Genomic DNA, 27137 nt, shown 5'->3' on the forward strand with positions numbered 1-27137 from the left:
CGCCACACTCAGCAATATTCCAGCTATATGGCGGCGGTCTGTAAATAATCGAGTCTGTACCAGACAAACCAGTGATCAACACCATCAGCATCGATGTGTCAACCACGTCAGCAAGCCTGACCACCCGATCCCGTTAGTCGCCTCTTACGCACAAGCATAGGTTACTGAAGACCGATTATAACCCGCTTTACGATTTTGTGTGTAAGGTGACCGAGAGGGGACATCGTTTACGGCCGCGAGAAACCACAAACAATAACACAAGACGAGAAAGCGATACTATTTATCTTTTTTCGCACTGTTTTATAGGTTTCTCGTCTCGTGTAATCGTTTTCTCGCAACGTCTAGATGACTATATGTGTGTGAGTGGACGTGAATTGCTCCAGAGAAAACGTTTTAAAATGATGAGGCTCCTACCACCTTATGTAAGTGGTCTACATTTGAAAGATGTGTTAAATGTTTCATTTGTTTGAGTTAAGTAGTGATTTTAAAATAAATTAAACAAATATATATATACCATGTTTTGCTCCATCTTTTGCTGCATTTCCGGACCCGGTGAACAGCCCCAAATGATCCCTGTAGTAAAACGTTCCCGGATACTCTGTGACAAACTTGACCTCCACCTTACCCTCATGGGCAGCAGGGTACGACCCGGTGTTTCCGCAATCCCACACGACTTTCACCATGCTCCTGAACGAGGTTCCACATGGGTGGTCCTCAACAGCCTTCACTTCACCTTCACAGTCTTTTCCGCCTGCGACGTCATAATCGTATTAAACTTATAATTGTAATTCAGATTTTAAGCTGTAGAACGGCTTATGACTTCAGATTCAGCTCTTGTAATTCGTATCAGCAAACCAGCAACTTCTGGGTCGTTATTTAATTGAATTTTGGATGTATTAAATCTCGTATCATGCAAAAAACAAATCCTTAGGGACCGTTCATAATTTATGGCTAAGGGGTTGGTGGTGGTGGGTGGTGGGTGTGGAAATGATGATTTTAAGGGGGGTCACCCATTTTGTTCTGGCGAGCTAGGGGGGTCATCAAATTTGTACACACATACTAGGGGGGTCATCAATTTTGTTCATAAAAATATGTTTAAAATTATGCTTAGAAATTATGGGTAGGGGAGGGGGGGTCATTGATTTTGTACATGACATGTAGGGGGGTCACTTATTTTGTATATGAATTTTTTTTTTGGGGGGTCATTCATATTGTACATGCTTCTCCATAAAATCATCATCATCACACACACACACACACACACACACACACACACCTAGCCATAAATTACGAACGGTCCCTTATAAACGTACAGAATAGATCACTAAAGAATTCAGCAATTATCTTTATGAATATACAATGGAATTATGATACATTACTGAAAAGAAACTGAAGAACAATTGCTCTTTCTCATGTTATTATAGCTAAACTGTCCTGGCTAGCAGGTATTGTAACACACACAACCCTTCAATACAGGTGCTCTTTAATTCTTTTGAGTAGTATATAGATGTGCAGTTCACCATCTTCATCTTTCGATGACCAGTGGTTTCCTCGTGTAACTCTTGCCTTTGGAAATAAGCCCATAGCTTGTATTCGAACGCTTCTTCTCCGTGGTGGGACCTTGACACTACAGCATAAAACAAGTGAAAGGACATTATGGGCGTGGTGAGACACTGACACTACAGCATAAAACAAGTGAAAGGACATTATGGGCGTGGTGAGACACTGACACTACAGCATAAAACAAAGTGAAAGGACATTATGGGCGTGGTGAGACACTGACACTACAGCATAAAACAAGTGAAAGGACATTATGGGCGTGGTGAGACACTGACACTATAACATAAAACAAAGTGAAAGGACATTATGGACGTGGTGAAACACTGACACTATAACATAAAACAAAGTGAAAGGACATTATGGGCGTGGTGAGACACTGGTGAAAGGACATTATGGACGTGGTGAAACACTGACACTATAACATAAAACAAAGTGAAAGGACATTATGGACGTGGTGAAACACTGACACTATAACATAAAACAAAGTGAAAGGACATTATGGACGTGGTGAAACACTGACACTACAACATAAAACAAGTGAAAGGACATTATGGGCGTGGTGAACACTGACACTACAGCATAAAACAAGTGAAAGGACATTATGGGCGTGGTGAGACACTGACACTACAGCATAAAACAAGTGAAAGGACATTATGGGCGTGGTGAGAAACTGACACTACAACATAAAACAAGTGAAAGGACATTATGGGCGTGGACACTACGGCATAAAACAAGTGAAAGGACATAATGGGTGTGGTGAGAAACTGACACTACAGCATAAAACAAGTGAAAGGACATTATGGGCGTGGTGACACACTGACACTACAGCATAAAACAAGTGAAAGGACATTATGGGCGTGGTGAGAAACTGACACTACAGCATAAAACAAGTGAAAGGACATTATCGGCGTAGTGAGAAACTGACACTACAGTAAAACAAGTGAGAAGGACATTATGGGCGAGGACTGACACTACAGCATAAAACAAGTGAACGGATTATTGATGAGACACTGGGTGAAAGGACATTATTGGCTTTGTGGGACACTGACACTACGACATAAAACAAGTGAAAGGACATTATGGTCGTGGTGAAACACTGAGACTACGACATAAAACAAGTGAACGGACATTATGGGCGTGGTGAGACACTGACACTATAACATAAAACAAGTGAAATGACATTATGGGCGTGGTGAGACACTGACACTACAGCAGAAAACAAGTGAAAGGTCATTATGGGCGTGGTGGGACACTGACACCACAACATAAAACACGTGAAAGGACATTATGGGCGTAGTGAGACACTGACACTACAGCAGAAAACAAGTGAAAGGACATTATGGGCGTGGTGGGACACTGACACTACAACATAAAACAAGAAGAGAAATTCATCAATATCCCCCGCAATGGTAAAATACTCTTCATGATTATGTCAACGAGTTTAGATTGTGTACATAGAAAAGTGGAAGGAGAGTATTGAAAGGTTTTTAAAGTTCTGCTCCGGAAAATAGCACTATCACCAATTTCAGTCAAAGTGAAACTTGTTGCCATGGAAACGCCAAAAATATTTTATTCAGAATTCCAAAACTACCAAAAGGCACCAGTACACCGCCAGACCAATCTATGTGCCAAGTTTGGTGAAGAAATAGTGAACGGTTTTAGAGTTCTGCTCCGGAAAAGAGCACTACCACTAATTTCAGTTAAGTCGAAATTGTTGCCATGGAAACGCCAACAATATTTTAGGCAAAACTACCAAAAGGCACCAGTAGACCAGATCTATCTATGTGCCAAGTTTGGTGAAGAAACATTGAACGGTTTTAGAGTTCTGCTCCGGAAAAGAGCACTACCACCAATTTCAGTCTTAGTCAAACTTGTTGCCATGGAAACGCCAACAATATTTTATTCAGAATTCCAAAACTACCAAAAGGCACCAGTACACCGCCAGACCAATCTATGTGCCAAGTTTGGTGAAGAAATAGTGAACGGTTTTAGAGTTCTGCTCCGGAAAAGAGCACTACCACTAATTTCAGTCTAAGTCGAAATTGTTGCCATGGAAACGCCAACAATATTTTATTCAGAATTCCAAAACTACCAAAAGGCACCAGTACACCGCCAGACCAATCTATGTGCCAAGTTTGGTGAAGAAATAGTGAACGGTTTTAGAGTTCTGCTTCGGAAAAGACAAAAGTGCACGGACGGACGGACGGACGGATCCATTTTAATACAACCCCAACCCACCCCACCACACACACCACCCCGCAAAACGCGTTGCGGGGATAACAAGTGAAAGGACATTATGGGCGTAGTGGGACACTGACACTACAACATAAAACAAGTGAAAGGACATTATGGGTGTAGTGGGACACATCCACTGCAACATAAAACAAGTGAAAGGACATTATGGGCGTGGTGTTGGCGTATGGCAATGCGGTTTTGAATACCTTCATAGTTTGTCCCCTAAACCCCCAAACCCAGTGCCACGACCTGGTAAACCTTAACCCTAAAATCCTGGCGCCGCTTAAAACATACACCTCATTGTTAAAAACCCTCATCACCTGCCACATGTGAGAAGCACATACAACACTTTTACTTTCATACTTTGTCTCGTAAGTGCCCAAACTTTCAAAGTAACTTCATACTTACCAGGATTTTTAAAACGTAGTAATTTTGTGATTAATTTTGGCTAAACTTTCCTACAATTGCCAGGCGCTGAAGGGATGATGTAAATCCAGACAGGGTCCATGCAGGTAGCAAAGGTACTGTGAGTCCCCATGGTCCCTAGTATGGTGATCTACCTTCAGGCGATTTATAGCCTGTTTTTATATTGTCTTGACATGTATAGTTAAAATGTTTTAAATTTAATTACTAGTTTTAAAATTATATTTGTGATAAACAAGTTGTTTTACTGTCCTTCGATGATATTTTTTTATGTTCTAAATTTATCGATTTTAATATTGATATAAATTAAATTGTTCTCGTCACGATATGGCTGAAATATTCACTCACTCACTCATACTTTGTCTCATGGTCATTCAAATGTTGAATTTGATCAATACATATGTAAACAGATCCCTGAATATCCGGGTTAGAAAGCAACATGAAGTTAGAAACGGATTCGGGATTGGGGATTCGAATCCCGAATCTGAATTTTATTCCATGGTGGAAAGAAGTAAAGTTGTTCTGTCAGAAGTTCACGTTGGTGACAACGTTACAGTTCCCATCCCATCCGTGGACAGAGGTAGATCGCAATAGTGCAGTGGTAAGGCGTCAGTCTATAATGCTGAAGGCCCGGGTTCAATTCCCGGTGGAGGCACCTATGTTCGGGTCCCGAGGTGGGCACATTTGCGTAGTATCCTTGGACAAAAACTTAGATCCACATTGTCTCAGTTCACCCAGCTGTAAAATGGGTACCCGTGAGGGTGTGCTGGCAGTGTGAATGTTTAATTTATTGCGCCTAACAGACAGCATGGCTTTATGATCGCAAGGGAGTTGAAAGAGTATCGGAACGTACGATAGTGTCCTATTACCGGGGATAGTAATGTACGTAGCGCCGTGATCAGGCAATGTGCCTGGAGATGAGCGCCATATAAGCGGACTATTACTATTACTATTAGAGCTGATCCCATTAATGACAGTGGGATATACACAACTGCTGTCAAAGCTGGTGTTTTATCTGGAAAATATTCTCGTAATTTCAATTTGATGTGTGCGCCACAGCTCCGTACACCTTAGAGGATATGTCTACTGAAAAACTCGTCTCCTTACGCTTAGCAGTCCAGTTTGGGTCAGCCTGTGGTGGACAAGGCTTTGTTAAGTGCAATTGCGCTGGAGTCAAGAGGTGCCAGAAAAATAGATGCAAATGCTACAAGGCTGGTGTAAAATGTAATTCAACGTGCCACTCATCACTGTCTTGTCAAAATAAAAACTGAATTGATGTTCTCCAAACATGATCATCATGCTTTTCCTTATGCACATCATGTACATCTATTATGTTGAATAAAGATATCATGGTAGCAAAGGAACGTCTCTATCCTGCTTAATACAAAAGTCTAATTTCACATCTTTGTGGAAGAAATATACCTCAAACTATACAAGTAGTGATTTCAGGGAATATGTCTCAAATTCTAGAATACTTTTCAGTGATTATGTATAATCCCCGCAAAGTTCAGTGATTATGTATACAATGCAGCAAAAGAAACGTCAGTTTCGAAGTTTCCTTCACAGAAACGGATAACTGTGAACTCATTTAATGTTTTGATTGTATATTTTTGACAACATCTCCAACTTTACCTGAGCAAAGACATTCCTTCCCAAACTCAGAATGGAACCCAGGAAATCGTCTCAAAAACGAAACCTGATCTCGGAGATGGTATGGTGTTCTCCATGTTTTTCATGCAACTGCAACTGAAACATTCACCTTGCAACGTCAGCAGGATGCCGCGACTTACGACAGCTCAGAGGAACCAGGCGCTAGGAAGACTTGAAGCTGGCCACACTGCACAAGCCGTTTCCAATCACTTCCAGGTCAACGTTCGGACCATCTACAGGCTGCAGCAACGTTTCCGGGCCACAAACACCACAAATGATCGCCCACGTACTGGCAGACCAAGGGTGACCACAAGACAAGACCGCCATGTTGTGCGACAGCATGTACAGAATCCCTTCATGCAGGCATCCGAAACAGCACGCCAGACAGGGGGAACACACGGAAGACTGATTCAGTACACTGACGTCTTAACAGCTCGAACATCCATTGCCGTAGACCTTACCGTGGACCTATCCTCACCCCTCGTCATCGGCGTGAAAGACAACAGTTTTCCCAACAACACCAAAACTGGCGATACGGGCAATGGAGAACTGTTCTGTTCACAGATGAGAGTCGGTACTGCGTATCAACTGCAGATGGTAGAACAAGAATATGGCGACGACATGGCCAGCGTTACTCAGACCAATGTGTTATTGAAAAAGACTCATGGGGAGGCGCAAGCATCATGGTATGGGGTGGAATAGGCCTGAACCAGAGAGTGGGTCCTGTGGTGTTCCAGAACTTTGGTCCAGGGAGAGGAGGCGGCATCACCGCAGTGCGCTACATCGACCAAGCTCTCAGACCCCACGTCATACCACATTTCGCACGTCACCGGAACAACATTTACCAGCATGATAACGCTCGGGCCTATACTGCTGACATCTTACAGCAAAACGGTGTCAACATTATGCAGTGCCAGCCCTTAGTCCTGCTTTAAACCGAATTGAACATCTTTGGGATGGAATTCAGAGGAGACTGAACAATGTCATACCAAGGCCGAACACAGCCAATTTATTGCGCCAGGCCTTTCTCAGAGTGTGGTTCCAGGTGCCAATGGCCTTCATCAATCGATTGGTGCACTCCATGCATAGACGCTGTGCTGCGGTTATTGCCGCTCGTGGTGGTCACACTAGATACTGAAGTCAAGAGTCTGAATGGACTGCAAACGTTGACGTAATGTCTTGGCATTGTGGTGAGGTATTCATCGATGTGTCAATATATTGTACACCAAAAGTGTTTTTGATCCGCTTATTATGTCCATTTCTGTAATGATCTGATTACAGTGCCTATCTAATTTTGAGACCGCCTCCGTGGTGTAGTGGTTAGAGCGTCCGCCCGGAGAGCGGAAGGTCGCGGGTTCGATCCCCGACCGCATCATACCAAAAGACGTTAAAGTATCGTACTTGTTGGTCCCTGCCTGGCGCTCGGCATTAATGGGTACAACAAGGACTGGTCGGCTCGGAGTCAGTATAATGTGTCTGAGTGGGGTAGCACTATAAAACCAGCTTAAGTCTGGGCTAGTACAAGCAGCCGCACATACACATACACACGCATGCACGTCGTCATATGAGCAGATTCGGGATTCGAATCCCAAATATGAAAAAAATATTCAGATTCGGGATTCAAATCCCGAAACCCAAATGTTAAAAAAACTCAGATTTGAGGTTCAAATATCGAAAACTGTAGTTTGGTTGTTTATGTTTTTAAAATACCCACGTATACAACGAGCACCTAGTACATTAGAAGGGGGGATGAAATAATGAATATTGACCTTGTTCGTCTTTGCTCGGTCGTGATCGAGGGTTGACGCCTGCAAGCAGGGAAGAGCTTCTGGACCGTTGACTATCTGCACGGCAACGTCGAGGATAGATAGGTTTGACAGATGAAGGTGCAAAGAGTATAGTTACAGGGACGCTGAAGTTCCGAATTCCAAATGTGTTAATACCCGTGAAGGTCCGGGTTAGAATTGGCCTTCAGTAACCCATGCTTGTCGTAGGAGGCGACTAACGGGATCGGGTGGTCAGACTCGCTGGCTTGGTTGACACATGTTATCGGTTCCCCATTGCGCAGATCGATGCTCATGCTGTTGATCATTGGATTGTCTTGTCCAGACTCGATTATTTACAGACCGCCGCCATGCAGCTGGAATATTACTGAGTGCGGCGTAAAACTAAAATCACTCACTCGCTCACCAAATGTTTTAATGAAATGCATAATAAGAGTTCAAATACCAAATACGAATGCCGAGTGCCGAGTGCCGAGTGCCGAATGTGCAAAAGAAAAATCCCGAATATGAAAAAAATTCAGATTCGGGATCCTAATCCCAATTATGAAAAAGAATTCAGATTCGGGATTCGAATCCCGAACATATGTTATATTTGGGATTACACTTTCTTAGTAAAGTACAGATTCTAGTACCTTTTTGTGTTGAGTCCCATCTGGGATTCGCACCCACACCCTCAGAGTCAGGCACCTAATCGCCAGCACACAAAGTCAGACGCCTAGACCTGATGGGACTCAACCCAAAAGTACTAGAATCTGTACTTTACTAAGAAAGTGTAATCCCAAATATAACATATGTTACATTTCATCATTTTCTAAAATGGCATTGTGTATTTCATCGAATCTCGAATATGAAAAATTCAGATTCGGGATTCGAATCCCCAATCCCGAATCCGTTTCTAACTTCATGTTCCCGGTTAGAATTGGTCTTCAACAACCCATGTTTGTCGTAAGAGGCGACTAATAGGTGTCAGGTTCGTCATCCCCCAGGATCCAAATTGCGTATATCGATGCTCATGCTGTTGATCACTGATTTGTCTAGACTCGATTATTTACAGACCGCCGCCATTTAGCTGGAATACTGCTGAGTGCAGCGTTCAACAACAAACCAACCAACCATGTGTGAAAAATTATAGAATATTACCCTTCGCATCCTGGCGTGTCATATCTGATAAAGTCATGGGTGATATCATGTTCAGCGTTCCCATAGCACACGCTGCACAGATTGCACGTCTTGCACGTGCTGCATGTCCAGCGTGCTCCTGCTATTCCAAATGCGTCACATCCGTTACAAAGAATTCCCGTATGCTGCAGTCCTGAAAAGATATTCAAACACACATAATTCGATATCAATATTCGATACGATTCAATTCACTGTAAGCTAGTATTAACACATACCCTGGAGTGATATGTTTGACATACCTATTCTAAATCGATATATATCACATAACTGTTACCTTTGTGCGTCGTTTAAGACAAAGAAACCACCAGTATCCCATCAAGACAATCAGTGCTCCACTTATCTCGAAATACGGATTACTCGAGCACTTCAAGTTAACGTGGCTTTACTTTAAAAGCACGCACCTGCTGGACCAGTGTCAAACACAAGCAAGTCGTGTTTCCCTTGTGCTCCCGAACGACATGTACCCTGTTTTCCATTGTCCCATAGCACTTCGCAGGTTGTCTCCCCTAGTACATTGACAACAGTCCCTAGGTGACCTTCACCTCCGTCAATGTCACCGCCTGCCCAGTCAGGGCCACGGAGTACCCGTGTCCCGATCTCCATGTTGACCGCAATCGTCCTTAAGGAAACATAAATATTTTCATCATCTTTACATGTTTTAATCACATACATTATTTTGCAGATACATACATGCAGCAAAGTGGATCCACTTATGGTTATGTTCATCATCAGCCTAAGACCCTTGGCACTTCTCCATGAATTCAAGACAGCGAATGTCACCAAGGAAGAACTTCCTTATCGAACACCGAGAGATTTTCAGAGAAAGTGAAGGCTCACAAACTCTGCATTTTTCTCCATTACTGGGACACATAGTCACAGCACTTTGTCAAAATATTACTGCACGTTGCTGTACCCACAACTAGGTGTTTGCACGTATTCATGTGGCCACCATCTGGTCATCTACCAACGGATTCGTGGGTTGTTTAAAGTGCACAGGGTTGTGTACTGTACACTAGGGGTTGTGATAACACTGAAAGAGTCTGCACACAAAGTTGACTCCAAGGTTTTTACACCCGGTCACAGGTGGGCTCGATCCCGGCACCTCCAAGCTCGCTGGATTACTAGCCTGGCGCCTTAGACAGCTCGCCCACCGCCCCCGAGTGCGGCGTTAAACAACAAACAAACAAACAAGCCTGTACACATAAACACATTTGGAGGAATTTCAGATGGATTTCTATCAGCAACCGTAACACAAATTAACCAGCTAATTACACAGTACTGTGCATCTCTAGAACTCAGAATACGGACAGTCTCCCTCCCCACCTACCCTCCGCCAGTATCACTGTAATCAGTTGTACATCGTCTGGCATGCCCTTGCTAACCTCTCTGTATCGCCCGCTTCCGTGTCTAGTAAAACAACCGTTTACCAAGAAGCTGTGTCGTTGTCGTCTCTGATTGTTGTGACCATACTGGCGTGGTGGCAGCGCTTACAATGTACTCACGTCTAACAGCGCTACTTATCATCAAGTCTGTATAGCCCGCATCTAAGGGGATTAATCACATAGGTGAGCGATCAGCCAAGTTAGAAGAGTTGGTGACGGTTAAAAACTCAATCTCCACACAGATTACACACGTGCGTGTATCGGTCGGGTTTCAAGCCCAGATCATCCAAGACTCCTCCTCAAAGTTTGTCCTTTGTGCAAACAAGCTTTGGGAGAACGGAGATTTCACAGCTCCACTCCTCTGGGAGGTCATGGTCATGAGGTCCGCGGCCTCCCGGTTCGACTCAAGGTCGACTCCCCAACAATGGACACAAAGTTTGTTCCGGACACTTCCTGAGTCAATCCCCATTTCTGCCGGACCATGACAAACGGAAAATGAGCGAAAGCCCGGAGAATTGCTGACATCCTAAATTGTCCAGACAGTGACATCTCTGAAGACTATGATGACATGGAGCTGCAGTGTGCTATCAGACCCGCACCCCAGGCTGCTGTAATGCGGATACAGGTCGGACGTTCTCCATCGATGACTGCTTTCTATGGTCACCTGGTGGCCAACAATCGATTGTGGTGCCACAGGTAATATGATTCGTCTTTCAACTGCGACGTACCTAGGAGTACATTTCAATCAGCACGTCAAACAGATGGCATCTTCCCCTGAATGTCTCTGATGAAACCCGCTTCTCAGGTGTTCGAGATGGTAGAGAGTTCCAGTTTGAAGGTTTAGTAGTATAGGATTTGGACGTTGATATCCTCGCAGGAATTCCGTTCATGGAGTTGAACGATATAACTGTTCGTCCAGCCAAACATCAGGCCATACTGGGTGATGGTACTACTTACCTGTACAGCTCATCAAAAGACTCGCCTTCCCAACACAGCATCAGAAGAACACATTCCCTCGGCAAAATTACAACCATTTGGCTAGGAGGGTTAATCGAAATTGTTCTCCTAGAGGAATTGTCTCAAGTCGACTCTACCTTTGCCATCGAACCCCGAAGAGATCTCGGCAAGAACTCCACAAGTGATTCAAGTGTAATGTCCAAGAAAATACTTTGACTCAAGTACTGTGGAGTCTCCATTCCCTTCAGAGGAGTCAGAGCTTACGCGATGTGTATGATGGGTATGCCCAGCTCTGAGACTGCACGGCCACCCTAGAAGAGCTCATGTGTCGTGTCCTAGGCGATCTGTTAGCGGAGGGTGCAGTTGTACTTGTACTGCGGTGCAGATAACCTTGAAGACCTACTTCACTGGCGACGGGTATTAGATGCTCTCCAACGAAACAATTTGTGCCTCGCACATAAGACTAATTGGTCCGAAGATAGTGACCATCTTAGGATGGGTAAGGCAAGAGGGCACCATCAAAGCCAGTCCACACAGAATAGCCAACCTCTCCTCCTGCGCTCGTCCAACCAAGGTGAGCGGATTACGTTCCTTTATCGGGGCGTACAAAGTCGTTGCACACTGTGCTTCACTCATCGCCCCACTAGATGATGTCTCATGATACCATACAGTGGTCTGACTCTCTGATATCAGCATTCGATCATGCGCAGAAGGCCCTAACCAATGCTAGGACCATTACCCTACCGAGACCGGAGGATCAACTGTGGATTGTCACAGATGGAGCAGTGAAACGACATGGTATCGGAGTTATCTTATATGTCACTCGCAACCAAAAGCCATTGCTAGCCGGCTTTTTCAGCGCCAAACTCAGAGGTCTCCAGATCACGAGGTTACCATATGAGACTGAAGCCCTGTCCATGCCGTTGCTGTTAAACATTTTTCTCCTTAATCATATAGTCCCACCACAGAGCCTGCATATCGACAGATAGTAAGCCTTGTGTCCAGGCATTTGAGAAGCTTTGTTGCGGTGAGTTTTCCGCCAGCCACAGGGTGTCTACCTTTGTCTCTGGTGTCAGTCGCTACCAAGCAGTGCGCCACTTATCAGGCTCTGCCAACATCCCGTCGGACTTCGCAAGCCGCAATACCAAAGAATGCTTCCACCCAACGTATCAGGTTTGCTCCTTTGTTCAGAGAACTGAAGACTCTGTTGTTTCACGTTTATCTGTCCAGGACATCATGAAAGGCGACGCTAAACTACCGTACACCAGTCGTGCAGCATGGCTGGCCCTTCAGGAAGAATGTCCCGATTTGCGACATATACAATCCCACCTCACTCAAGGCACACGACCCTCAAAGAAACTACCGTGAAGGATGTCAAACGCTTTCTCAACGTTGCTACAATAGCCAAAGACGGTCTCCATGTTGCTCGTCGTTCCGACTTCTTGCCCTTACCAGAGACTGCCTCATAGTACCACGAACAGTATTAGAAGGTCTCCTCATGGCGATCCACATCCAGCTAGATCACCCCTCTTGCCATCAAATGAAGGAAGTAATGCATCGTTACTTCTACGCACTAGATATGGACAAAGCTATAGACCACGTGACTGGTAGTCAGTCCAGTCGACCAGTGACCCCCCAATCAACCAGTCGTCCCCCAGAAGCCATTGGGATGCTCTTCGCAGCTGAGGTCATGAAGCGGGAACGCCAACTCATCCTTGTGGTACGCGAGTGTGTAACATCCTATACAACTGCCTGCATTGTGGAGGACAAAAGACACCTTACTTTGAGAGATGCTCTTCTCAAAATGTGCCTCGAAATTAGACCTCTAGATACTTTGACCTCTGGATGGTCCACCTTCTGTGGTACGTGTTAATCCAGCTCCAGGTTTCACTGCTCTAGCCAAAGATGATCTATTACGGCGTCACAGATTAGTTGTAGAGGTTGGAAGATCCAAGAACGTTAACAAGAACCCTGTGGCAGAGAAGGCCATACAGGAGCTTAAACAGGAACTCTTGCGCCAGGACCCCCTAGGTGGTATGTTTAAGCTTAAAAGGAGAAACAGATTAAATACAACATTATCGGACCCAAAATCATTTTGGAAAGAGCTCCGATCCATCTCTGGAGGAAATAAGTTATCACCTCAGATCAATAAAGATGTGTGGCTTAAGCATTTTAACACAGTTTTTAATAGACCTGTGCCCAGTGATACAGAAACCTGGGAATGTCAAGATGATAAGGATTGCGTTGATGATATTGATGCAACTATTCTTGAATGTGAGTTCACTGATTCTGAAATTATATCAGCCTTAGATCATCTAAAAAGAGGTAAATCTCCAGGTAATGACTGTATAATTGTAGAAATGCTTACATGTTCTACACATATCATTTTACCATTTCTTAGAAAACTCTTTAATACATTGTTTCAAAAAGGTGTTTTCCCTGAAAACTGGACTAAAGCAATTATAATTCCTATACATAAAAAGGGTGACCGAAGTAATCCCGATAATTACAGAGGGATTTCCCTTTTAAGTGCACTCAGCAAAATATATACACGGATTCTTCATAGCAGACTTACAACCTGGGCTACGATAAGAGATAAAATACCTGAATTTCAAGCCGGTTTTAGAAAAGAGTATTCTACAACTGATCATGTTTTCACCTTAAATGCAATAATTCAGAAATGCTTATCAAGAAAAAAAGAAGAAACTGTATGTTGCCTTCGTAGATTTTAAGAAAGCTTTTGATTCCGTCTCACGATATAAACTTTGGTACTGTCTTCAAAACTCTGGATTAAATGGCAAAATGTTGGCTGCAATAAAAAGTATATATGTATCTGTTACAGCATGTGTAAGATGCAATGATAATGTTTATACAGATTATTTTGATTGCCCAGTCGGTCTAAGGCAAGGGTGTATTTTAAGTCCACTTCTTTTTTCATTTTTTATTGGTGAACTGTGTACTGATATTGTAGAAAGTGGTAAATTTGGTGTACAGCTGTTCCCTGATTTTTTAGAGATATTGCTATTACTTTTTTGCAGATGATGTCATTCTCATATCTGACGTTGCTTCGGGACTACAAAAACAATTGAACATCTTAGAATCATATTCTGATAAATGGGGACTTGACGTCAACCTCGATAAAACCAATATTGTTGTTTTTAGAAGGGGTGGGCGATTATCAGCTAAAGAAAAATGGTATTATAAAGACTCTGTTATTGACGTTGTGAATTCATATAGATATCTTGGTATTATATTTTCATCCACGTTTAAAATGAATAAATGTACAGACGATCTAGCACTGAGAGGAAAAAGAGCATTGTTACAAATACTATATAACTTACGAAAGATTGATGTGGTTGATCCTAGGGTATTCTTTAAAATATTTGATTCACAAATTCAACCAATTTTACTCTATGGTGCGGAAGTATGGGGATTAGCCGCTATGATAATATTGAAAAAGTTCATTTGCTTGCATGTAAGAGATTTCTAAATGTAGGATTACAAACGCCTAATGTTATAATATATGGTGAATGTGGACGATATCCTTTGTATATAAATGCCTTATGTCGAGTTATTAAATATTGGCTAAAGCTTACAGAAATGCACTCTGGTAGAATACCAAAAAAAAAATCATATGACATGTCAGTATATTTAGATAACATTGGGCAAAATAATTATGCTTCTCATATTCGTAACATACTTTTTTCACATGGATTTGGCTTTGTATGGTTAGCACAAAGTGTAGGCAATAAGGTCGATTTTCTTAGATGTTTTAAAGATGTATGTGTAAATATGTTCTACCAATCTTGGCATTGTACTCTCGACAACAGTTCACGCTACAATCTGTATAGAGAATGTAAGTGTTTACTAGAACCGGAAAAATATTTAAGTGTTATACATGAAAACAAATATCGTAATATTCTTATAAAATTCCGACCAGGCCTATTACGATTAAAAATAAATGAAGGAAGATGGTTAAATATTGATGTATCTCTACGCACATGTCCTGTCTGTAAACTCGGTATAGAGGATGAATTCCATTTCTTTAGTATGCAAATATTATTCTGAAGAAAGATGCTATTATTTTCCACATATTTACAACCGCATTCCAAATATATTTATTTTCAAAACCTGCTAACTTCTACTTCAAATGAAGCATTATTAAATCTATGCAAATTCATATATACTGCTTATATAAAGAGACAGACTTTGTTAAACTCTTAATTGTTTTACATCATGTTGCCAATATATTTTGATTGTACATATGTTATATGTATATGGGCCGGTGGCCTTCATGCATAATAAAGATCTTTTTGACGCACTCATCTGACACGCTCCTTAACTGTCGCTAGACTCAACACCCGCATCAGATCTGGAGGGATGTCCTCAAGAGAAGTGTTGACACAAAGTGATCAGCTCTCCAATGCACAGTTACCAGTGTCAGATCTTGTGACAAAATAACATATACAACACCTTCGCAACCACCCACACAGCGAACACTCCAAGTTCCCAGGAGGAAAGGTCTTCTCCCCAACCAATATATCTGTTGGTGATCTTGAGTACCTCTTTGATGACGGATCTAAACTCAACGCCAGGATCCATGGTGCAACATAGGAAAATTCACAGGCAACCAGCTCAGAAGTACATCGTATCGGGTGAAGCTGACCGATTGTTACAAAGTTAACGATCAAGGTCTGAAATTGCCAACTTACTCACATAACTGCACTTACTATGACTCTGATGATGGTCCAGTTACCACTGTACCCCCTACAACAGTTTTACCCAACGTCCCATGCGAGATTCATTCACCAGAAGTAGCACATCTACATTCAGATACGCCAGAACACCAGTTAAGGAAAAACAATGAAGAGGTCACGCCAGTAACACTATAATTAGTTGTACATCGTATAGCATACCCTTGCATGTGCTTACCGGCGCTCTCTGTATACAGAATCCTTGGAACGGGCCCATATTAATATAGCTGATGTAAGAATGTGTAATGCTTATATATATTTTGAATACATTTTTATGTTCTAAATTTAGACGTGACAAAACAGCCTAAGAGAAACCAACTTTCGTTTTTACTGTTTCTAAACTCTATCGCATTCGAAATAACGACAGTCAGGTTTCTCACTCTTTCCAGTTCAAAAAGGCAAAAGTTAAGCCTCACATGTTCAAATTTGGTCGGTTTCCACACTGACCTTCATAATAACGACAGTCAATTTCTGCACTCTCTCGCCCTCAAAATAACGACAGTGAATTTCTACACTCTCTCACCCAAAATAACGACAGTAAGTTTCTACACTCTCATACCCTAAACATAACGACAGTCAATTCCTACACACTCTCATCCTCAAAATAACGACAGTCAGCTTCTACACTTCAAAATCGCGACAACTTCTACACTCGCTCATCCCGTAACGCCAGATTTGAACATTCGAAATAAGGACAGTTTCCAGAATCTTTCGAATGCAAATTGACGGCATTCTAACCAAACACATGACATGACAATACCACCTTACAAAGGAGTGATAACAGGTGTTCTCCAAAAGGTTATGCTGGCCTACTGTTATCACCCATGTTATCAAAAGCGCACTTGCAAAACGCGTTCTTGTGGTTTTGTTATCGAACAACAACACATTTACAACCATAAACTGATCTTTATAAAGTAACCCAGTCTATATCTGTGTATGAATGAAAGAGAAAATATGAATTCGTAAAGTATCAATTACATATTTTGTATCCATACCGAGTCACTAGTGCAGGCATTATATCAATAGAAATAAGCCATATTGCGGCATTATATCAAAAGAAATAAGCCCCTATTGCAGGCATTATATGAAAAAGAAATAAACCACTATTGCAGGCATTATATCAAAAGAAATAAGCCATATTGCGGCATTATATCAAAAGAAATAAGCCACTATTGCAGGCATTATATCAAAAGAAATACACCACTATTGCAGGCATTATATCAAAAGAAATAAACCACTATTGCAGGCATTATATCAAAAGAAATAAACCACTATTGCAGGCATTATATCAAAAGAAATAAGCCACTATTGCAGGCATTATATCAAAAGAAATAAGCCACTGATTCAGGCATTATATCAAAAGAAATAAGCCACTATTGCAGGCATTATATCAAAAGAAATAAGCCACTAGTGCAGGCATTATATCAAAAGAAATAAGCCACTATTGCAGGCATTATATCAAAAGAAATAAGCGACTAGTGCAGGCATTATATCAAAAGAAATAAGCCACTATTGCAGGCATTATAGAAAAAGAAATAAGCCACTGATTCAGGCATTATATCAAAAGAAATAAGCCACTATTGCAGGCATTATATCAAAAGAAATAAGCGACTATTGCAGGCATTATATCAAAAGAAATAAACCACTATTGCAGGCATTATATCAAAAGAAATAAGCGACTAGTGCAGGCATTATATCAAAAGAAATAAACCACTATTGCAGGCATTATGTCAAAAGAAATAAGCCACTGATTCAGGCATTATATCAAAAGAAATAAACCATATTGCAGTCATTATATCAAAAGAAATAAACCACTATTGCAGGCATTATATCAAAAGAAATAAGCCATATTGCGGCATTATATCAAAAGACTGACTGACTGACTGAGTTTAGTTTTACGCCGCTTTTAGCAATATTCCAGCAATATCACGGCGGGGGACACCAGAAATGGGCTTAACACATTGTGCCCATGTGGGGAATCGAACCCGGGTCTTCGGCGTGACGAGCCAACGCTTTAACCACTAGGCTACCCCACCGCCCCCTATATCAAAAGAAATAAGCCACTATTGCAGGCATTATATCAAAAGAAATAAACCACTATTGCAAGCATTATATCAAAAGAAATAAGCCACTATTGCAGGCATTATATCAAAAGAAATAAACCACTATTGCAGGCATTATAGCAATAGAAATGAGCAACTGATGCAGACATTATGCACTAACGCGGGTGTTACAGCAATAGACATATCCTTCAATTGCAGGAATTATAGCTATAGAAATAAGCCATTAAAGGTATATTAAACAAAAGAAATTAACGAATATAGCAGGCATAATAGCAATAGAAATTGGCAACTTATGCTGGCTTTATGAAAATAGAAATGAGTCTCTAATGCTGGCATTATCGGAAAAGATATAAGCCATTAATGCTGGCATTATAGCAAATAGAAATAAGCCACAAATGCAGGCATTATATCAAAAGAAATAAAGCCATGTGGTTCGGTGACTGTGACACAGACAATACACGTCAGTATGGTAGGGATACAGCCTAGTTCGTCATGTGATATAAGAATGTGTAAAATGTAATGTGTAGATTACTAAACGTTACACCACAGATATAAATGACACTACTGCGATGTGCATATGTGCATCGTGCACCGGCAATCTGATGACACCTTTACAGTGTACCTTTAGGTCACGACATAACAAGCATGTACCCTAAACTAGAGGTCGATGAGGATATATGCTAGAGACAGCCATACAAATGCTTCACCTTGATTTAGCATAAACATAGACCTGTTACATAAAGTATGAACAGGATTCTCACCAAGCGCAGAGTAAACATGGAACACATTCAGGGACACTTCCTGCTTTGTCAGCGCCCTTCCTACAACAACACCTACGTGTCACCCTTCCGGATCTCGATGTGAGACGACACTACACATTCTCAAAATTAAGTTTGTGTCTAGATCATGGTTGCATAACCACCTACCTCCTTCTATCAGGCCGTGTATAACGACTGTGGTGAGAAAGTGTAACCCGTGTATTTATCGAGAACTTTATGTTCTAAATTTAGACATGACATGGACGCCTAAGGGAAGCAACTTTCGGTTTGTATTTCTGGATATTGAATGATTCGACGAAACGGAGTAGATTGAACGAAGACACTGAAATAGGAACAGTCAGCAACAGACTGTCACTTCTCTCGTCGTGTAGATACAACACTATATGCTGTATGGAACAAAATAACGGTAGATGTGGAGTCCCAAGTTGTCTGAAGTAATGTAATCGCCCCGTTCGTGCATTCCCACAGAGCTGTTCACCATAAAATGATAGAATAACAATATTTGTTAAGCAGCTGTATAAGACTTAATATACATGATGTATATTTTTAAAATGTTTTCAACAATAAACTGGTTTTAATAATCAGTATCACTCTTCATTGATTAACACTCTGTGTCGAAGCTAATTACTATTCATTGTTTAAATGTACCTCATCGATAATTTTCTTGGTAATGCAACCTGAATGTTTCTGGTACCTGGAAATAGTAATAACTAGATTAATAATATATCTATCATCGACTGTGTGAATGATTGAAACACGTCGGTGTTCTTTAGGTAATTAAATCAGTTAAATCAATTGACCTGAATCCAATTTAAACCAAACTCGCCGGTTCACCTTCTATTCTGCTGTCCTCGCTGTTCACAGGTTATGGAGGTAAATGTTATTCGCAGGTTGATGGGTGATTGTTATACGTCCCGGAAATGGATTAATTTGTTATCCTATGTGTTATTGAGTAGTTTCTATGTTATCTGTTTGGTGATCGGGCAATATATTTGACTGAAGAATTTTATTGATTAGGGAAGTTGTTATTCGCTATTTACGATATTGATTAATGGGTTTGCTTTCCGCTTGGTGGTTGAATATGTTTATTGTCCTTTTTAAGGTTTTTCATCACTCATGGCAGTTGAAGAATACGTTTGTCATAGTGTTGGTAATACAAATAAATATGTCTGTCTGTCTGTATTTTGTTTTTGTTCCTCTCGGTGAGTGTAGAGTGTGTGTTACCTTGTGGTGTTTTTGATTGTCACCCTCCTAGTGACCCAAGATTGTTTATTATCTTCCGCAATTTTTACCGGATTCTTGTACTGACGACGTGGCTTGTTATTTAAGAAATACAGTTCGCTCTACCACCATGCATAGTGTAATAAAGCACACTTTCGACCTGAACTATTATAGTAAAAGCACGAGGACGTTTGTACATCCAGATGAAGCTGAGTAGTCAAGCGACATTCCACGATTGCATTGTGGGAATGTAAACATTGCGAACGTTAGCGTGTCGCTGAAACCTTGTGAGTCGAATTGAGACATTTTAACCGTCGGAAAACATAAACGTAATGTTTCCACCAGTGATGTTAGCTGCGTGAAGCAACTGCAAACCAAGAAACGGGATGCAACGGAGTAGTTTACTGTAGGAGCCCGTACGAGGCGATGACAACTGACATGCATCGTGACGATAATGTGAACTTTTTGCATTACGTCACAATGTATTGGCGTCACTGCGCCATTCTAGTCTGCCCCCTCGTAATCGAATAATTTGCATTATGTGACAATGTAAGCGACGTCACGATGCATGTCAGCGTCCTCGTACTTTAACTATAATAGTTCAGGGCGAAAGTGTGTTTTATTACACTATACATGGTGGTAGAGCGAACTGTATTTCTTAAATAAAGCACACTTTCGCCCTGAACTATTATAAGGTTAAAAACTCGGAAACAAGCGTCCTCGTACTTTAACTATAATAGTTCAGGGCGAAAGTGTGTTTTATTACACTATACATGGTGGTAGAGCGAACTGTATTTCTTAAATAAAGTACTGTCGGCGCCTTTGATCTTTCACTGAAGCAACTTAGAATCCTGGATATTCCAAATATAAGCAGTGTAAGGCCCGTCCGACCGTCCGAGACGGGCTAGATTTCTGATGGACGGTCTAAATTTACAGCTAGCCACCCCGATGGTCTGGTAAAAAAATAGATAACATGTTCCATACATCTGAGTATATTCACCATATCTTAAAATCTATTTTTCACATTGAGAGTTACATTTAAACTTGACAATTTCTGTTTGAGTTTTGAAGTATCGTATCGCAAGCTTAAAGAACTGCGTTGTCATATATTTTCACTAAAACAGCAACACCTATCGATGCGTGGAGTTCTGCAAACATGTAGTGAATACATGTCCCAGGTTCATTTATTTATTTATTGTAACTAAATTTTGAATTATTTTCTTTGGGTTGTCTGGTCTGGTTAAATCCATTTTTGGCTGTTAACATTTTGAGGTTACCAGCCCTGATCTCTGGTTAGGGTTTTGGCTTATTTGATACACTGCTATAAGGAACTTTTGTTGACAGTCACTGTTGAGAATTTAGGAATGTGCAATCTTCAGGATTATTTGATAAAGCATTGGCTGCCCTCTGTATGATTAACGTCTGCCATATGATATCTCGTTTGTCATTGAAAGATGTGTTATCCTCAGAGTAATTTAGGAGGTCATTATTTTGGGAGTTCTCTCCTTTAAGAAATGCTTAATACTACAAAACAGTTTTGTTCCTCCAGATTATTGAAGATATATTTACTGCACCCCGACTGATTTGGGGACTGATTTGCCGTGTATGTAAGTACGTAATTTGTTGTGAGTTCTTGAGGAATGTGGCACCCTTTAGGTTTAGTGGCTTGTGTCGGTTACTCGGACTTGAACTTGTTATGTTATATAGACCCGCGAAGGTCCGGGTTAGAATATTGGCCTTCAGTAACCAATGCTTGTAAGAGGCGACTAACGGGATCGGGTGGTCAGGCTCGCTGACTTGGTTGACACATGTCATCGGTTCCCAATCGCGCAGATCGATGCCCATGCTGTTGATCACAGACTCGATTATATACAGACCGCCGCCATATAGCTGGAATATTGCTGAGTGCGGCGTAAAACCCAGCTCACTCACTCACTGTAATGTTATATTTCATGATACACGAATGGGACACATTCGTTCTTATATGGCTGAAATATTGCCGATGCCACGTACAATCTCAACTCACTCACGAATGAGACACATTATAACATAAAGCGCACCAGACATGCATGGCTAAGATGTACATTGCATGTGACACAGTTGCTACAAGGGTGCACAACAGTTATCATAGAAAACACAAGGCATGTTAGGTATAAATGACATTGGTTTGTAGGGCCAGGATCCTGATCCACAAAGCGTTCGTAACGTTACGACCTTTCGTAACTCTATGGTTTACCATAGGCTTACGCATGTCGTAGCGCTACGAACGTTTTGCGGATCCGAACCATGGTCTCTTGACATTGTTCTTTCGAAATCAACAACCAATCATTACACATACAATCAGATCACGAACGATATTATTGTGGACAATCATGCTGTTGAGTTTTACCAATACAGTTTGTTTTGTATGTTTAAAGCACCGCTAAGGAACATTCCAGCTATATGGCGGCGGTCTGTAAATAATCCAGTCTGTTCAAGATCCCATTACGATCAGCATGGGTTGCAGAAGACCCATTTTAACCCGGTATTTACCAATAAAACATTAAAAAAATACATCTAATAATCCTTTGGTGGAACGTTTAGCAGATCTGATTCGTTATACAAGCAAACGTTGTTGATAATAGCATCATTTCGATGCTGAAAAAAGCGTTGTTAATTTGTTCCTAACGACAGAAATCTCAATTCGTTGCTGACGATAACACTGTTGATTCGTTGCTGACGATAACTGTGTCGAGTCGTTGCTGATTCGGCAAAATAATAACAATAGCAAATACAAGGTACACCTGTCCTGTGTTGCACCATATATCAGGAAAGGATTGACGGGACAATCTGATGACAGCAGTATAGCTTTACGTCACACCACGACACACCAGCAAAGAGGTTCATGAAGAAACGTTCACTAACATTAGTTACACACAAAGCCTTCTGTAAAGTTGGGCTCATTGTTGTGCTGATAACATCATTCGAGTCACAATTTCCAGATAGAAATGTCAGCACTTTTGGCCTTTCTCCCATACCAATCAGACAGGGCGTGTTAGAACTGAAATATGTTTATGTCGAGGTTAAACCACCCTCACTTACTCCATAGTGTGCGTTTTACCTTAGGCTGAATCGAACGCTAGCGTGGCAATGATGAGAGGTACAGAGCGTGAGGGGAGTGCAGCAAGCAGCAAAATCAGCAAAAATATTTGATATTTTGGCAACATTCCACATTGTCGGGATACGATGACACGCCATTAAATATGTCACCAAATCTGACTATAAATTTAAGGGACATGTAACCATACCACAAACATTAAATATTACTTTCAACTATTTTTTAATTTATTTAGCCAGAATCTAAAATATGGATTGGTTGGTTTGGATCACTGACTGTATAACATGGCGGAATATATAGTCATTCCGCAACACCACCCCACCCCACCCACACCTCACAACATTGGATGGTCGAGCGTGTGGTTTGCCGGGAAGAGATATACTGCCGTCGGTGTCAAATAGCATTCATTCGCGCACTTGTCAGGGGCTGTGGGGTAGCCTAGTGGTTAAAGCGTTCGCTCGCCACGCCGAAGACCAGGTTTCGATTCCCCACATGGGTACAATTAATGTCTGAAACCCATTTCTGGTGTCCCCGCCGTGATATTGTTGGAATATTGCTAAAGCGACGTAAAACTAAAGTCATCCACCCATTCACTCGTGTACTTAATGTGTAATTGTTTAGGGGGATTTTCTACAAAATACATAGCTATTGTTGATGCTCAGGTTAACTTTTAAAAGAACATCGTTCACATTATTCTACACTAGTCTGTCACGTTTAAATTTAATTCAAGGTGAATAATAAGCTCTCAGCAATATTTCGTTTCCAATGTGACTACGATAAACGTGACAAAATCAGTATTCGGAGCCTACTACCTACTAAATCCTTCGAACTATGGGCGTGCGACAAATACATCTGCGTAAACAGAGAAACGTGACATCACTTTTAACACAATATTCTAAACAAAAGCAGTGACAACTGGAAAGCCAACCATCAGAACATAGTTCACCACGTGACCTTTTCATTTGCATATCCATTACCATGCAACCAATGAAACTACAATTAGTGGCCATGGAATGGTATATAACTGTTGTCAAAGTCGTTGGAATTCGCGTTACTCCCCAGACACGTCCGAGATGACACACGTAGGTTGTTGTGGGAAGACTTCGGTCTTCGTCAAGGTATCAGCTTTCTTGTTTCTCTTTGCCTTTGTCCTTCTTCTTCTGGGGTTCGGGACGCCGCTATGGAGTGCAAGAGATGGCCAGAGCGAAGGACTCTGGGAGAGATGCACAGGAAGCGTGTGTGTCTCCACTCTCGATGATCCGCTCGGAGGTATGTCTAAAACCTGGAATACTTCAAAAATACGAAATATGATAACAGAAAAATGAAAATGAAAAAAGGAATCTTAGTCTGTATGAGTATGAATATGATAGTCTAGTGGTTAAAGCGTTTACTCGAAGACCCGGGTTCGATGCCCCTCATGATACAATATGTGAAGTCCTGTTCTGGTGTTCAGGTGATATTGCTCGACGAGGCCTCAGTATAGCTTCTAAACAGGTTTATGGTAGATATGTAGAGGACATTTCAACATTAGAAGCAAAAGTGGCCAAATAAAGGTCAATTCAATTACATATTAAGACTTGTATCATATGTCTCCGGACTCGTGAGATCCGGGTTAGAATTGATCTTCAGTAACCCATGCTAAGAGGCGACTAACCGGATCGGGTGGTCAGGTTCGCTGACTTGGTTGACATATGTCATCGTATCCCAACTGCGTTGGTCGATGCTCGTGCTGTTGATCACTGGATTTTCTGGTTCAGATTTGATTATTTACAGACCGCCGCCATATAGCTGGAATATTGCTGAGTGCGGCGTTAAACAACAACCAACCAACCATCATATGTATCCGTGTTTTCTATCATGATTAACTGACGTACCTGAAACGGTCGGGCAGGAGAACATCTGCTATCGTGACATTTTGACAGTGAATAATGAACACATGCATGTGTCATAGTACGGATCGTGCAATGCATTTAGCAGAGATTTCTCATGACGATGGAAACGGTGCCCTCTGTTTCAATGGAACTTCGAGTTGATGAGTTTTCTATTAATACAATATTTTTCAGTATCGTTTTTATCTCTACTGGAGAACCATATTATCATCATTATTCCTATTCGATGTTACAGAGCAGGTTTGTTTATGCTTTGTTTGAGTAATCAAGACACCATGTAATTGTATAATTATTCTCTGTATGTGACAGGCTTGTTTATTCATGTCTATGGGGAAGGTAGGCAGAGCGTGATTGTATGAATATTCTCTGTATGTGATAGAGCAAGGCTTGTTTATTCATGTCTATGGGAAGGTAGGCAGAGCGTGATTGTATGAATATTCTCTGTATGTGATAGAGCAAGGCTTGTTTATTCATGTCTATGGGAAGGTAGGCAGAGCGTGATTGTATGAATATTCTCTGTATGTGATAGAGCAAGGCTTGTTTATTCATGTTTATGGGGAAGGTAGGCAGAGCGTGATTGTATCATTATTTTCTGTATGTGATAGAGGCAAGGCTTGTTTATTCGTGTTTATAGGAAGGTAGGCAGAGCGTGATTGTATGAATATTCTCTGTATGTGATAGAGCAAGGCTTGTTTATTCATGTTTATGGGGAAGGTAGGCAGAGCGTGATTGTATGAATATTCTCTGTATGTGATAGAGCAAGGCTTGTTTATTCATGTTTATGGGGAAGGTAGGCAGAGCGTGATTGTATGAATATTCTCTGTATGTGATAGAGCAAGGCTTGTTTATTCATGTTTATGGGGAAGGTAGGCAGAGCGTGATTGTATCATTATTTTCTGCGTGTTTCAGATGAAGCCTGGTTTATAGCCGTGCAAGCCCTTGTGACAATTGGCTTTATCCTTGGTCTCGGCGGAGTCGTACTATCGTTTATCATTATGTTCGACGTCGCATGCACACACAGGAAGGCAATCCGTATTGCTGCAATCGTACACGCCTTTGTACCAGGTAGGATGAATAATTGTTTATACACCAGGTCGAAAATAGCAAAACTGATTATTGTTCATAATGAACTGACAGAGTTACATCCTCTTCCTGACGTATTTTGAATCCTTCTCCATAGCAGTAATGAATGACTTATTTGGCCCTTCGATAAGCGGTGTTTGTGAAGTCTGCAGAGAAACGACAAGAATAAAATTGTGATGGCATTCTACAGATACCACATAAGCAAATTCAATATAATTCTCATTTAAAGCTGCCCTGCTGTTGTCCGGTGTGTTTGTCTACTGGATCAGAGGCGAGATATATTTCGCCGTCTTCTACCTGGGGTTCTCCTGGGGAATCACCCTTTCTGCTGCCATCGTCTTCATCATCGCTGGCATCCTCCTCTCCGTCGACCTCGACCGCCTCCACAACTATCACGATGAAGCTGCTGCCTCGACAAGTGACCACCCTGAAGCACCAGCTGTAGAGGAACATCACTAGACGAAATCAGGGTCAAGGTCGTGATGTAGAGAGTACCTCAATGGAACGAAGGCGTATCATACGCTTATGTGTATCTTTCTATTAAACTAATTTTGTATCTGCCTTGTTTTTATCGTTTGCTGCAATACACGAGTGACCACTGAAACCCGCATCGGTCATTATATGCGTTGATGCTTATTGACGTACTATGTAACCAGTGTAGATCCAGTGGAGTCTAACCATGGTGAATAGTCAATCAGAGATAACACTTGCATTATTACCCCACTGACATCTTGTTTGTCAGGGCGGTGGGGTAGCCTAGTGGTTAAAGCGTTAGCTCGTCACGCCGAAGGCCCAGGTTCGATTCCCCACATGGGTACAATGTGTGAAGCCCATTTATGGTGTTCCCCGCCTTGATATTGCTGGAATATTGCTAAAAGCATCGTAAAACCATACTCACTCACTCACTTACCATACACCAGCTAAATCCTCCGTGTTACAAAGCATATCCCCCGTGTTACATAGGTAATCCCCAGTCTTACAAACTTAATCCCTCGTCTTACATACAAATCATTCGTCTTACACACTAAATCCTCCGTCTTACATACTAAATACCCCGTCTTACATACTAAATACCCCGTCT

The 27137-nt window shown here is 41.6% G+C and overlaps 2 protein-coding genes across 3 annotated transcripts in view; one reads left to right on the top strand and one right to left on the bottom strand.

Annotated features, from left to right (window-relative positions):
- LOC124267126 (E3 ubiquitin-protein ligase MIB2-like) overlaps positions 1–16136 on the bottom strand; it is a 38383-nt gene extending 22247 nt beyond the window's left edge. The window contains exons 1-5 of the mRNA XM_046702004.1: positions 16103–16136; positions 9233–9450; positions 8793–8964; positions 1521–1627; positions 515–751 (exon numbers count right to left, since the gene is read on the bottom strand). Coding sequence (XP_046557960.1) covers positions 515–751; positions 1521–1627; positions 8793–8964; positions 9233–9434 — 718 coding nt within the window. The 5' untranslated portion in view covers positions 9435–9450; positions 16103–16136. The remainder of the gene's footprint in view (positions 1–514; positions 752–1520; positions 1628–8792; positions 8965–9232; positions 9451–16102) is intronic.
- A 4124-nt stretch (positions 16137–20260) lies between these two features.
- LOC124267249 lies at positions 20261–26614 on the top strand. 2 transcript variants are annotated; one of them, XR_006895986.1, is made up of 4 exons: positions 20261–20274; positions 21537–21594; positions 25883–26038; positions 26286–26614. XR_006895986.1 is itself a non-coding variant. In XM_046702162.1 (3 exons), the coding sequence occupies exons 1-3, from the start codon at positions 24098–24100 to the stop codon at positions 26513–26515; spliced, it is 642 nt and encodes a 213-aa protein (XP_046558118.1). In that variant the 5' UTR covers positions 23647–24097; the 3' UTR covers positions 26516–26614. The 2 variants fall into 2 exon arrangements, 1 of the variants encoding a protein (XP_046558118.1); XM_046702162.1 differs by lacking the exons at positions 20261–20274; positions 21537–21594 and adding an exon at positions 23647–24353.
- Positions 26615–27137: the final 523 nt, after the last annotated feature.

Source organism: Haliotis rubra, unplaced genomic scaffold (assembly GCF_003918875.1).
Source record: "Haliotis rubra isolate DU_JTF1 unplaced genomic scaffold, ASM391887v1 Scf13, whole genome shotgun sequence".
NCBI classification, from domain to species: Eukaryota; Metazoa; Mollusca; class Gastropoda; order Lepetellida; family Haliotidae; genus Haliotis; species Haliotis rubra.